The 15,220-nt window shown below is 32.9% G+C and overlaps 2 protein-coding genes across 3 annotated transcripts; both read right to left on the minus strand.

Annotated features, from left to right (window-relative positions):
* Positions 1 to 771: 771 nt before the first annotated feature.
* On the minus strand, positions 772 to 7,307 carry LOC123214457 (alpha-galactosidase 1-like). Its single transcript, XM_044634225.1, has 15 exons — positions 7,033 to 7,307; positions 5,900 to 5,958; positions 5,736 to 5,792; positions 5,593 to 5,627; positions 5,386 to 5,489; positions 5,150 to 5,225; positions 5,001 to 5,059; positions 4,843 to 4,908; positions 4,654 to 4,737; positions 4,506 to 4,570; positions 1,811 to 1,893; positions 1,639 to 1,729; positions 1,482 to 1,531; positions 1,239 to 1,379; positions 772 to 1,113 (listed from the first exon to the last, which is right to left on the minus strand). Exons 1-15 carry the CDS (start codon positions 7,194 to 7,196, stop codon positions 1,021 to 1,023), a joined length of 1,227 nt encoding a protein of 408 aa, XP_044490160.1. The 5' UTR covers positions 7,197 to 7,307; the 3' UTR covers positions 772 to 1,020.
* Positions 7,308 to 8,278: 971 nt separating this feature from the next.
* On the minus strand, positions 8,279 to 12,012 carry LOC123214455 (pyruvate kinase, cytosolic isozyme-like). Of its 2 annotated transcripts, none has more exons than XM_044634223.1 (4): positions 11,737 to 12,012; positions 11,178 to 11,463; positions 9,930 to 10,391; positions 8,279 to 9,328 (listed from the first exon to the last, which is right to left on the minus strand). In XM_044634223.1, the coding sequence occupies exons 2-4, from the start codon at positions 11,433 to 11,435 to the stop codon at positions 8,516 to 8,518; spliced, it is 1,533 nt and encodes a 510-aa protein (XP_044490158.1). In that variant the 5' UTR covers positions 11,436 to 11,463; positions 11,737 to 12,012; the 3' UTR covers positions 8,279 to 8,515. The 2 variants fall into 2 exon arrangements, with proteins under 2 accessions (XP_044490158.1, XP_044490159.1); XM_044634224.1 differs by having other exon boundaries at positions 11,660 to 11,952.
* Between the last annotated feature and the right edge of the window lie 3,208 nt (positions 12,013 to 15,220).

Here is a 15,220-nt window from a genome sequence, read left to right on the forward strand (position 1 = left end):
ATTTTTTGAGACAAAAATAAATTTATTTTTAATTAATATGATAAATAATATAAAAAATATTTAAAAATAATTATATTCAAAGACATTTAAGTAAAATAATTTATTAGTAATATTTTATTATATTTAACCAAATAAAATAATTATTTATACCTACCAAATTTTATCAAACATAATAATCATTTATACTCAGTAATCTTTTAAGTAATCTATCTTCAATATAATCTTTCTATTTTGATATAAAATATTACTCAAACTAAATGCTCCCTAAATGTTATTGAAGAGATGATGACTAAATAATAATATTTAATTTATAATTTTTTACTTTTATTAAAATTTTACACCTATGGCATTAAATGTAGCCACTTACCATCTTTTTATTTACTCATCTTTTTCTATTTCACTTGATCCTTACGTTATTTCGTCCGTTCTAATTTCTTTTGTTGCCTCTAGTCAAAAAGCAACATTTATGACCCCTCGTTTTTAAGCATTTTTCACTTTTAATAATTATGTTATTAGACCTAAGATTGGATTCAACTTAACCGAGTTAAAACTCATTATGTATACTTTAAAAGTATTTGAGTTTAACTTATTTAAGAGAAGCCGAATTTGAGATCGAGCTTAAATCAAATTTTGAGCTCGATCCAATAACAAAATGATATCGTTTTAATACGTATTGATTAAAACAACATCATTTTAATTAATTCATCTGAACACTTTTAAAACTCGATTTCGCTTAAATTAAACTCATTCAAACCGAATTTAAACTCAAAATGAACAAACTCAGCTTGAATACATCCTTAATTTGGCTAATATGTTACAGTATTGCCAACAATATGACATTCAAGCAACATCTCATTTTGGTATGCGCTTGAAAAAGAAGCGCCTCGCTTCTTCCAAACTTGATTAATTATTAGTCTCAAGTACCATGTGTGTGACATAGCTGTGACATCATTCAATCAAACTACAATAGACCATTTACACCATACTCGTTTATGAAAATATTGTAAGCAATGTGAACACTTAAGCAACTGGTTTCAACACATACATCTTGCATCCATGAGACTCCACAGTAGCTGTCAGATTCCCAACAAATTTGGTTTTTAATGTCTCGTGCTGCTTAAAACATACACATATTAGTACTCAAGTTCAATGCAGGAAAACAGTTGTATGCAAGAAAACAAACAAAAAATAACATAGGTAAAAGAGAATAAATATTGCAAGGAAGAGCTGAACAATACCTCCCACAGATCTCTAGCTTCAACAACACTTTTTTCAGGGATGCCAATGTTGTCCCAGTTGGCTGTAATAGAATAGCGTATTGGACCTCGGTTTACCAGAAGTAAAGCCACCCTGTAGTTTGAAAGGGGTCCTGCCCAAATCTGTTAAAGCCAAGACACCAAAAGAAACAAAATAGTTTGCTCAGTAACTCTCAGGGAGCAAAGTATATTGCAGTTCTATACCGAAGTTTACAAATATATTACCTCTTGATCACCTTCAGATCTAACCTTCTTTGCTTGAATGCCAAGTGAATCTGTTACATTTAAACAACAGAAAATCAATATCTAGGCAATCCAGAGAAGCACACTTATTCACCTGAAGATGAATAACAGTATCAATGAACAGATTCTGATAAAATGCCTTGGTTAACATCAATGACTTTTTTATTGGCCACAATTTCCATTGTATCTTTAGTCATGTTTCTCACATCACAGCCAAGAAGAAGGGGAGCCTGCAACGCCCACTTAATTATAAGCCAACAGAAGCTCCCACAAAATTTTGGGTTCAAGGGATTGATAAGAGCCTACTGTACCTTGGAAATGGCCCATATGCTGAAGTGTACGGTATATTCATTCTTTGTCATCCCTCCATTTCCAACCTCTAGCATATCAGGATCTGTTGAAATACAATGGCTCAAATAAGTTTCAAAGTAGAAGGTAAATGTCCTATTCAAAATCATACCTTAAAAGTTAGCTATTGAGATGAAAAAGTTCAAAATTATATAAATCTCATACTAGTTACTCATACTTTTCAAAGTGAGATCAAAGTCTTATACCTTAAACTTGAGATCCTACCACACTATCATGCTCTATAGTCCCCCCACCCACGTGGGCTGACTATGCACTATCTCTTTGCTAGCTTCAGGCAAACATTGTAATATCAACGTCACCACCTGCGCCACAAAATTGCAACTAAAGTCATGGTGATGGTTCTGATACCAAATGATACAAATATTGGAAGAACTGTACCTCAAAAACTAGTTATTGAGATGGGATAGTCCAAGGTCATATAAACCTCACCTTAATTATTCATACTTTCCAATGTAGGATCTAAGTCTTATATATTACACTTGAAATCTTACCATAAATGTTAGGACTTAATTATAATAATAATAATAATAATAATAATTAAAGATAATATTAGATTAGGATAATAATAATATTATTAATTAATTAAGATAATATAATATTAGAATAAAATATATGATTAAGATAAAATATTTAATATTATGACAAGATTAGGATATTAGGATGTTTGTTATTAAGATAATATTTAATGAGTTATATAAAGAGAGGGAATATTTGTTATTTGGGTGTTTGGACAACCATTGGCTAATAGAGAGGCTACGACCTTAGAGGACGAGTTGACACCTCTTTTTTGTTATCAATATTATTTATTTAATATAATATTTTTTATTAAGTCTCCATCAAAGCAGTATCAGAGCAGTATGATTCTGAAAATGGAGATAGTTGATATGATGCAAGATGAAAATGGAAAATGGAGATCTGTCCAACGATTGATACAATTGGAAATCCGTACAATGTGGGTGAATGAAATTTGTCTTTATTGTGAAAGAATAAAAAAGCCTAATCACAATTGTGAATGTAAGTCATGGGTGGATGTTATGGTGAAAGAGGACAAATTGGATGAAAATGACATCGTAATCGTATTTGCCGAGAAACAAGAAGAAAGAGAAACCCATTTGGTTGAAATAGTAGATTCCAAAAAGGAAACTAAGGAAGACAATGAGATTGAAGTTTAACCACCATCATCGCTATCTAAGGAGGAAGGTAAGAAGTCATAAAAAAATTTGTTCAACCATCATCGTTGCTATCTGAGGAGTAAGCCATAAAAAACTTTGTGATTGACATCGAAGACAACAAAATCAAGGGTGAACTAGGAGTTATCATGGTGGATGATATTAGATTTGGCGAAAAAAAAGTTCTAAAGTTGGGATTTGAAACATATATGACTGTACTTAAAACGAACAATATCAAAGTAGTGTTTTTGGCAATGGCGAACATGAAGTTGACTTCCTGACCAACAACAACAATTGGATTAATAAAATAAAAGAAATTTTTTCAAATTGGTTAGGAAGAGATGTTAAAAAAAAAACTCAAAATAATTCTTACCTTGAGGACAAGGTGGTTTTTTAGGGTCGAATAATGTTAGGACTTAATTATTATTATAATAATAATTATTATTATTAAAGATAATATTAGATTAAAATAATAATAATATTATTAATTAATTAAAATAATAAAATATTAGGATAAAATATATTATTAAGATAAAATATTTAATATTACGATAAGATTAAAATATTAGGATAATATTTAAAAAGATATTATTAAGATAATATTTAATGAGTTATATAACGGGTAGTGAGGATTGTAATTAGGCCTGGATGTAATCCAAGCCGGTTTGGTCTCAAAAGTCAATTCAACTCGATTTAGTTTGACTCAAATTTGTTTGATTAAAATTCAAATTGAACTCGAACCAGAAGATCTTACTCGTTTTTAATTCAAACCAAACTCGAGCTAAGTTGGCTCGAATTCATGGCTTGAATCAGTAATTCAAATTTGTGGCTTGATTCGGCTCAAATTCATGGCTTGAATCAGCTCGAATTCAGTAGTTCAAATTTGTGGCTCAATTCAGTTTGAATCCATGGCTTGAATCAGAAATTTTGAATATTATTTGAGTAAAACAACGTCGTTTTGTCATTGAACCATGAACTCAAGCCATACATTCGAATCATCAATTCAAATCACTAATTCAAACCGAACTGAGCTACGAATTCAAATCATTGATTCAAGCTACGAAATTAAACTAAACTCAAACCGAACCGAATTGAGCTATTTTTCATCTGAATCAAACTCAAACCGGACTTAATTTTGGCTCGACAAATTCGAGCTGAATCATTTTCTGTCTAAAACGAATTCGAGTCAAAAAGTATTCAGGATCAGTCTGGCCCGAATCCACCCCTAATTGTATTAAGGGGGGGTGAGGGTGGTGGGGAAGAGAGGGAGCAAGCGGGGGATATTTGTTATTTGGGTATTTGGGTAACCATTGGCTGATAGAGAGGTCATAGCCTTAAGGAAGGAGCTGACACCTCTTATTTGTTGTCAATATTATTTATTTAATATAATATTTTTTTATTAGATCTCCATCAGAATCATCCCCATTTTTACATTGGTGAAAGTCTGTAAGGGTCCAAGAATTCTAACCATTCCAACCACCAGGCCTTGCAAGCTCAGCAAAAATTTCATTCATATCTGCTCTAGACATCATGCTGCCAAACAAAAACAAATAACTTACAACATTCAGACCAACATCCTAAATAACCAAACTCAATCTCTGAATACAAGTCTTCACCTGTCCCAAGTATCAGCAATATCATTAGTTGTTCTCCAGCTATTTCCTACCTTGAAACCCCATAAAGCAGGGTGCAGGTCTCCCCTATATTACATTAAGAAAATGATTTGTTAAATTAAGAATAAAGACATGGAAAACACTCAACTGAGGAGGTAAAAGAAAATATTGCCAACAGAAATATATCATTACCATTCACATAGTGAAAAGAAAATGGGACGACCAGTATTCATCAAAGCTCGGGTCATTACAGGATATCTACATTTAAACAAGGTAATGGAACATATTATCGCACATTCAAATAAATATGAGAAGAACAATAAGCAGTCTGATTGTATGTGTTTCATTACCTGAGAGTTGGCTTTGTTCCATCATTGTTACAATTGTCATACTTTAAATAGTCAATGCCCTGCACAGAAAGTGTATAATATTAATCATTTTGTGGTATGAGCTAGACAAAATATAGAATCCAAAATAGAAAGAACCATAGATATGATACCCATGAGGTAAATGTTTTCGCATCTTGTTCCTCATGACCAAGTGAACCAGGCATAGCTTTGCTGCAAGTAAAATACCTGCAGAAATAGATGGAAATGATATATATATATATATATATATATATATATATATATATATATATATATGAGCTCAGTTATTTCCATAACAAGGGTATATAAAATTTTACAGATAATCATGTACAAGTTCAAACATGATCCGTTGACGTCATTATGTTACCCTGCATCTGAGTATATACCAAGCTTAAGCCCTTTGCTGTGAACATAGTCTGCCAGAGCTTTAATACCAGAAGGAAATGTTGAGTTCTTAGGCAGTAATTCACCCTGAAATGACCACTTCTGAGTTTCAGTGCTGCATCATTTTTTATTTTATAAAAAGTTCTAACAATTTAAGAATTTTTACAAGTAAAAATAAAACAAACCATACCTTGTCACTTCTATATATTTCAGCCCAACAATCATCTAAGAAAGAGAAGATGTTGCAGTCCATTGTTAGCAAGTTATGTCAATAATGGTAAGAACAAAAGAACTTCCCAAAAAGAGAAAATGTGAAAAATGATTGCAGCATACCTATGTTTACATAGGTATATCCAAGCTTTGAGAGACCAGTGGAAACCAAAGCATCAGCTGTCAAAGCAAACAAACAGCTTATATATCTCTGTGTTGTAAATCTTCTAAACCAACAACCTCGGCTTCAGAATTACTCACAAAAAAAAGAATTATGAAGGACTTACCAGTTTGTTCGATGACAATCTCATTAATGTTGCAGCTGAAGTGATTCCAACTATTCCATCTGCAGAAAAGAACACCAGATTCAGTTACATTTTCCGCCAGTCATTTTAATAATCAATTTTGCATCTGGGGATTATTTTAAGAGCAATATTATCCGTATCCATTTTGAGTAACAAATAAGTATACACTTATACTTGTTATTATGTGATTGAGTGTTACTTTATCTTTAATTCAAAATCACCCAGTCACATGATGACACACATGAATGTGTATTCATTCATATACTCAAAGTGAGCATATATAGTTTTATTGTTATCTTAAAAGGTAAAACAAAACTAAAAAACTCATCAATACAACATAATGGATACAAAATTCAAATGAAAATGCTTTTACTATTTGTGATTGATAGAGACCTGGGTCTGCAACACTAAATTTAACAGCAACACACGCAAAATCCAACACACAAACCAAACAGAATAACCAACAACACTCAAGAACTAAAGAAAAATCTATTCAGGGAGAACTCAAGCAGTATTTACACAAGTCTCTTACAGTGAATACGATCAAAGCAACAAAGGAAATAACGAAAGATAAACCGGAATTCAATGAGTCAAGGCCTCCCCATCAGTTAAAGACTGACCAAAAACCAAAAAATATTCCTCTCCCCAATTTCCTCTAGTCTCCCACTTTTATTTCCTCGTATAATTTACTCCTTCCTAAAGAGGAATCATTGGGCCACGTGCCACATGGCACTCCCAGTGACCGGGGATGTTTCCAAATTCTCCTTTCCAGCAGTGGTCTTATGGTCCGCTTGTGCTCCGATTCCTTACTCTTTCCCTTATGGTTCCTTCAGTAGACCTTCATAGCTGGGGTGCTAACAGTTATATACCAAATGCCCGTTGAAAATTATCCGAGCAGTGGTGATGAGCTTAGCAAATTATAAAAGACGCATCGTTGATGATATATGGCCGCTAATTGGTTTAATAAGTAAAGGGTATCCAGCAAACACTCAAGCGATGACTATAAGTTTAGTTTCAAACTAAAGAGAACAACTTTCCTTATAAAAAAGTAAAGCTTTGATATGATCTGAAGACAAACAGTGAAGAGCAGAAAAACAGAGAGAGAAAGAACAAACCCCATGGGAGGAGTGATGCCAAGGCCATTTGCCAAAAGATTACGCCTGTAGTCGTTGAAGTTGGCATCTGGTGAAGCCAAGCTCAACGCCATAAATGAAGATGACAGTGATAGCAACACAGATACCAACTTCACAAGGGAAGCAGCAAGCCTCCTAATCTCCATCTCAAGCCAGTCAAAAGCTAAGCACTCTAATGGATAAAGCCTGGAAGTCAAGAACTCACAATGCAACGATTACAGCATCCTTTTATACCAAATTTACACTCGGGGTGTTTCCATTTGTAATCTCCCTTTTATTATTTGAATAAAATTACCATGATACATATAATATTATTCTTAAATTTTTTATATTATTTTATTTAATTTATTAATATCAAAATAATATTATTTTTATTTTTACATTATTTTATTTAGTTTATTAACAACAAAATAACAGATAATATTATTTTTATTATTTATATTATTTTATTTAATTTATTTATAATAAGATAATTTATAACATTATTCTCATTTTTATATTATTTTATTTGATTTATTAATGATGGTATATTAGGTAATAAATTTTATTTTTATTTATTAATTTTTTAAAATAAAATATTTTTATTTTTAAATAATATAACAAATAATATGTTAAAAATATTTTAATAAATTAATTTTCTGGATTGATGCTAGCTTTTTGAGCAAGACAAGTTTTATTTTCTCTTGCTGGTCAACCATTTATACTTATCCCAAAGCATATTCTGCTGCTATCTATTAAATGGTTTTTTTATTATTTCCTTCTATCTGACCAAATTAAATTAAGCACTACAAACCAGGAAAGGCCAAGAATAAGCATGTTGCTTATAATCATAAATGTTTTTAATGGTATTTTATGAGAGTTAACAAGCCTAAATACAAAGCTCATCTTGTGAATATGCATCTGATTTCTGGTCAATGAACACACAACTGCCAGGGCAATGTGCCAACCTGCATCAGCATCTCTCCCTCCCTCTCCCCCACAAGCTAGATAATGACAATAACATAATTTAATTGGTGGCCTTTGTGAATGAAAACTACCAAGCCCGGAAAATAGTAATCATCCACCCAAGTGCACTACATGAACCTTTTGAGTACCTTGTCAAAATATCTGTTTCCTTCACTTTATATCATCATGTACAGGGTGTCGGTAAATTAATCTTGAGTTACCAAATTGAAGTATTTTACTCTGTAAGTATACTATTATGAAATGGCCAGACCATAACCAGAAATGCTACAAAAAGAACCCTGTATTTTATTTAGGTAACAATCTTACATAAAAATATAAGACAACATTACCTAAAACATTGGAAAAGGCAAAATAATCAAAGAGTACCCTGCAATACAGCTCAGGGCATACAAGAAATATTTGAATCTTCCACTACTTTTAAGGTATCACATCAAAGGCATAACAAAATCCATGGCTTTACTGCCTCTTGAAGCTACTCAAGGCATTTGCTCAGTCCACTTCATTTCACTATGCAGATCTTAATAACAGATGCACCTCCAATACGATGCAGTGCAACAACTGAATCACCAGGCTCGCACAATCCCTTCTCTGTTGCTGACTTCATAGCCGCTTTCAATATCACTTCAGTAGATTCTGCATCAGTCGCCTTTGCAGAACCTTCTGCCAGGAGAGGAATCAAGCCCCTATATGTCAGGCTATGCCTTGCTGGGCTCTCATCACTGCAGGTCCAGTCAAATGAATCAGTTGTCACAACTGGAACAACGACAGATAGGATTGGAACTGCCGGTCTGTACTTGGCAACCAACTTGGCTGTGGTACCACCACGTGTCAGTACTACAATGAGTTTTGCTTTAGCCTTGTTAGCTGCTCTGACAGCAGATGATGCAAGACTCTCCAATGGGCTCATAGGTAGAGGAGTTGATCTTATCATCTCCTTAAAGATAGCCCCATAGTCAAGGGAGGATTCTGCCTCAATGCAAATTCGACGCATGATCTTCACAGCAAGCTCTGGATATGCTCCGGCTGCACTCTCACCACTAAGCATTACACAATCTGTGCCATCAAGTACAGCGTTAGCAACATCAGTAGCTTCAGCACGAGTTGGCCTGGGAGATTTGATCATTGACTCAAGCATCTGGGTTGCAGTGACCACAGGCTTGCCTGCAATATTGCACTTGTATATCATCATCTTTTGTGCCAAGAAAATCTTCTCCACTGGAATCTCCATACCAAGATCACCTCGAGCAACCATAAATGAGTCAGTTTCACGCAAGATATCATCAAAGTTGATAACTCCCTCCTGGTTTTCCACCTAAGAAAATCAAATATCAAACTAAACATTAGTTAAGCCTCAAAAGATAACACCTGCTACAGATAATCACACAGTGAATTCAACAGCAGAAAATGAACATCAATACTAGAGATACCAAACTAGCGATCACATTAGCAAAAGTGAGTTCTTTGTAAAGGAAAAAAAGTAAACATTTAAGTAGAAAGATATAATGATGGAAGGCCCATTTAACCAGGCTTTTCAAATGGGCAAGTAAAATATAAATTAAGAAACAAATAAAAGAAGGTTAAATAATTTTACTCATCCCATACTTTTTGAACTTTTTGCGAATTTCTAGTCCACTAATGAACCTATTTCTCTTTTCTTCAATATAATTCTCCGTGCACTCATCTAAAAAGGAGCAAATTAGAGAACAGGCATCTTATAAACACGATAATCATCAGATACATTTGGTTTGCAGAACAATTTAATGGATCAATTCAAGTTATACTTGCATCAAGCCCTCACAAATCATATGTATCTCCCAAGCCCTAAATCCTCCTCACACTGATAACAACAATCCAATTAAATGGTAACTAAAATGACCAGCCTGAAAGTTAAAGTACAAGTAGAATCAGCATACCTTTGACATTAATTTTATATTCTTGTTTTGGGGCCCAAGGACCTGTCGAACATTAACAAGATCTGAGCCCTTCCGTACAAATGATAGAGCAATCATATCTATATTATTTGGAACACCCCATTGTAGGATGTCTTCCTTATCCTTCTCTGTCAGTGTGGGCAGATCCACCACAACACCAGGAAGATTGACATTTTTTCTCTCACCTAGCATTGCAGTGTTCCCACAACGACACCTTACAGTTCCAGTATCTGGATCGCAAGACAAAACAGTAAGGGTAATAGTGCCATCTGAACATAGGATGGTATTTCCAGGCTTCACATCAACAGGCAGCTTTTTGTAGCTCATGGAAATCGTTTCCTTATTACCCTTGATGGTGTAATCGGTAGTTACAGTAATTTCCTGACCTTCCTTTAATTGTATAGGTTTTCCATCCTCTAGGAAACCAGTTCGGATTTCAGGTCCCTATAACCAAAAACGAAAATGAAATGCACTTCAGAATAGTTAAAGATGACAAATCTAAATAGTTGTGAGGGCTTGAAGCAGATTTAGTGTATAAATATGTGATAGCAAACATTTTGAAATACAGCAAACCAAAAGGAAAAGACAGGGTATATTTGCAATATTTGTGCACAAAAAGGATGATAAGAATAAAAACGTCGAGCAGGGTAGGCAAGAAATATAAAAAACAAGTAAGCATCGTCTGTTCAATTATTTTTTACAACTAAGATTTTCTATCCCAACAATTCACGCAGAAAACAAGTGTGTGGGTGTATGTGCACTTTTTATACAACCACCTGCATAAATCAAATATCTTACACCACTGATTTATTAATGGTCAATTGGTCATGGACTATGTACCAAGAAATATCAGTACGTTTAGTGAAAGAAACGATCAGAGTTTTTATACAGCTCCTCATGCAACATCATATTATAAACAGGACATCAAAAACAACGAAGGAGATGGTTTTCTAATACCAATCTGCACAATTACCAACTTTCCATAGCAGCCACATTTACCAATCTGGACAAATACACCTTATATAAACTATAGCTGAATCGGTTTTCCAATAACCAAACCATCAGCTAATCCCTCCACCCAACACCTTTCCAATAAACAGGTGAATAGTCCATTATCCTTTATCTACAAATAGTTCATTATCCAAATCAACAAAAACAGTATTGATCTAACAAAGACAGACAATAGCATCTAACCTAAAAAAAGGTAAGAAAAGAAACGAAATGAGAGACCTTGGTATCAAGCATAACAGCACATAAGATCTGGGTGTTCTGCATGGCAATTCTGAGGTTGTTCAAAGTCTCCTGATGATACTCATGAGTACCATGAGAGAAATTGAAACGAGCAACATTCATACCAGCCTTTAAAAGCTTCTCAAGCATCGAGACAGAACGTGAAGCAGGACCCAGAGTACAAACAATCTTGGTTTTAGGAACTCGTCGATCATCTTGAACTCCATTCAAGATTCCCTCTATGTCTATGTTCGCCATGATTTACTTTACCAATTACAGACAATACCTGCAAATCACAAACGGAATTTCAAAAATTGAAAAACAACCCATCAAATCAAATCATATTTTCATCCTCAAAAACCAATCTTCACAGTGACCAAACACAGAATCATAGCTATAGCACTCTCAACATCACTTTAAAGAGAAGAAGAATCAAAGCAAACAGATCCAATCTACAACTAAAAGAGATAGACGCAGAGTACCCAGTCTCAATCAGTTGACCACAAAGAACGAATTTTTGAAGAAAAAGAATAAACTTCTTAAAAGAAATAATAGATACCCAGTAGCAGAAACTAAATGAAAAAGATTGACCGAGTCGAAACAGTTGAGTAGGCAAGGCCCTCGCTATGTATATGTTTTTAGAAGGTGACTAGTAGAAATAGTGCATCTATTGGGTAAAGCAAGGAAATTGAGTTGGTGGGATTGATGAAACGGTGGGCGGCTATCTGAATGCGTGGATGTAGATGGACGTAAACAAGATGCAAGATGTAAAACGTTGAAGCCGACGCTTCTCGAAATCTGTGTATCCATTGGTTCCTTTTCTAGCACAGTAATTTGCCACGCGGGAATCTTACCAAAAAGTTATATTATATTTGCAATTAAGGGTTGAAGATTGTCTGTGTGCGCCCCACTGGCCACTACCACTGGTTTTTACTTCCTGTAATTCCGAGGACTAAAGAAAAGAAGCCATCTTTTTTAAAGGTCGTTTTTCTTTTTCTTACTGTAGCCTGGTGGAATGGCTGAAACCGGTCGCTGGTTTATTCCGTGTGATTAGTTCAGACATAGGAATAGTCCAACGTTCCTAGCACGAGATGAAAAAGTTTGTAGAATTTCAGTGGCCAAAATCTTTGATTCCTTTGGATGAAATCTTTTTCTCATATAGAGGCTTCAAAATCTGACTTTGCAAAAGTTACAGTCTAAAAAGTAGTGCATTTCCAACCATTCTCTGCTGACTAAATGTATATGGGCCGCTCATACGGAGAAGGTACTTAACATACACAGACGAAGCAGGCATATAAAAGCAAATTGTTCATTAGATTTCCCTCACCAATCTAATTCAAAATCGTGTTTTGTTAGAACATATTGCATGCCCTCGTCTTCACATAAAATTGTGCATGCCATGAACAACCGGATAAGGGAAGGAAAATAACTCCGTAGAAGGTTGAAACAATGATGAATTGTTGCAAGTAAGTGAAAACAGAAACATTAAGATGATGAAATGTTGCGAGTGAGTTTTATTGATGAAAATTCTTGGAAAGCGAAGAAACAGCTAGCTTACACAGTAACCCACTCCAACCTTATTTTAGTTCAATATTTTCATATAAACTCTATTACATTAAGTAGTCAATTTTGACAGAGTCACATTCTTAGAATATGGAGAATATTTTGTACCATTACTACAATACAATTGTCAGTAGAAGCTTGTGTGGAATATACATGTATGCAATAAACTTGCTTAAAACATGGTTTGAACTAATAATCATTTTGGAAGCATACCTTCCACCATTGATTAGAAATTAGAATTGCCGCCTTCTATTCTATATGCTATTTAATGTTTGCCTGGAGACAGAATGACTATTTTTCGTCCAAACTACATCAAAATGACAATTATTCGTCCTTGAAAGTTAAAAAAAAAAAAAAACAACTATTTTTCGCACTTTTCATCAAAAATTTAAATATTAATTTTATCAGGAAAAGAATTTTTTTGGCTATATATATATATATATATATATATATATATATATATATATATATATATATATATATATATATATATATATTTATAAAGTTAAATATTACTTACACTTATAAAATACAAACAAATTCATTATCTCCTACAAACTTGAAAATTCATACTTAAATTCCAATCTTTAATTGAAAAAAAAAATTAAAACCCTATTTCAAACTCCAGTTAGTTCTAAATTCATAATTGCACCAACTACAAATTGAAATTAGAATTAGACTGGCATTAAAATTGTATTAGAATGATACAATTTCATTGAAATTACTCCATATTGATGTGATTCTGCTTAGATTTGGCACCATTCCAATATAATTCTGATTAAATTCATACAATTTCAATGCAATTTTGGGGAAATTAAAATAATTACCCCTTTTTTTTGGGGTAATAAAAAATTTACCCCAAATTTAGGGGTTTAAAAAAAATACTCATATATTAAAAGATTTAAACGAAAATACCTCAAATATCCTATAAAATATCAAAAATACCCTTCTTAATTAAATTACCTTTTTTTTAAGGGTGTAAGCAAAATTACCCCTAATTTTAGGGTTTAAACAAAAATACCTCAAAATAATATCAAAACTATCCTTCCTTTATTTCTATATAAATCATATATCTTTCTTCATTTTTAACATATCTGTGAAAGATTTCTGGAAAGAGAAAAGAAGTTTGTATTCAAGATTTCGAGCCAGAAGAGAAAAGTTCGTGATATCAAGGTATTTGTATCTACTATTACTTCAATTGTTATTAAAATATTAATAATGCAATTATATGTGATGTTTTATATAATAAATTATAGTATTGTGTAAAAAGTGAAATAATAAAAATTACATGAGCTATGTTGTAAATATTATAGTAGTATAAATAAAATGATATTTTACAATAAAAGATATTAGAGGATTAGATTAGATAATATTAGAGGGTAAAATGATATTTTACATGAAGGATGTTAAAGATATGTTAGATAATATTTGGGTAAAATTATATTTTAGAATATAGGGGTAAAGTGACATTTTCATAAATTAGTATCACATTAATCAAAATATATTAATAGTCACAATATATAATTGAATTATGGAATAAGTATAATAGAAATCTATAAATAGTGTTTCCAGTCATATTATTTATGTTGAGTATATATTTTATTGTAGGATTAATCTAAATAGTCGAATATGCTTCAATTAGATACAGGGAGAAATGGATAGAAAGGGATGACAATGTTATAAAATATGTTTAAGGTAATAGGAAATTGATTAAAATTCCAGAACACACGACATTCGAACAATTAATCCAAACGGTGAGCGACAAGTGTAATATAGATCGAAGGATATTTAACATTCAGTTAAATATGAAACCAAAGCATCTTGATGATGGCATTGCAGTATAAATTTCGAATTATGAAGATGTTGAGGTTCTTAACGGTTTGTCTAACATTTTCAAAGAATGTGTTTCAGTTTTTGTAACAACTACAGTTAATGATGATAATTATGAAGCTCAACAAGCAGATGAGGGTTTACACGATGGTGAGTCGAGTAATTATCTAGAAAATCAAACTATTGGTATAGAAGAGATTCAAAATATCGGGATCAATCCGAAACAAGAATTTTCAAAGGAAGATTTTGCGTATATAAATGATGTTCATGTTAATGCATTATATCATGAGAAAGAATTTCTTAATGGCAACGAAGAAAATTTTCCAAAGTGGAGTGAATTTGACAGAAAGTTTGTGCGTGATATTCTAATCGAGGAATCAGAGGTTGAAGAGAAAACATACGTTAATAAAGATATCGGAGATACAAGTAGTTTTTCGGAAACAAATCTTGATGGTGGGAATGTTCGTATTGATGCATTTCATTAGTTACCTCATTTTCCTGACTAGCCATCTATATCTAGAAGCTCAAGAGTGTCAAGCGATAGGGATACTCCAAAAGTTAGTACATTATTTTCAAGTAAAAAACATGTCATTGATGTAATATGTCAAGATGCTCTTCAGAGAGGATATCAGTTTGCAGTGGATAAGTCA

Source organism: Mangifera indica, chromosome 4 (assembly GCF_011075055.1).
Source record: "Mangifera indica cultivar Alphonso chromosome 4, CATAS_Mindica_2.1, whole genome shotgun sequence".
In the NCBI taxonomy this organism is placed as follows: Eukaryota; Viridiplantae; Streptophyta; class Magnoliopsida; order Sapindales; family Anacardiaceae; genus Mangifera; species Mangifera indica.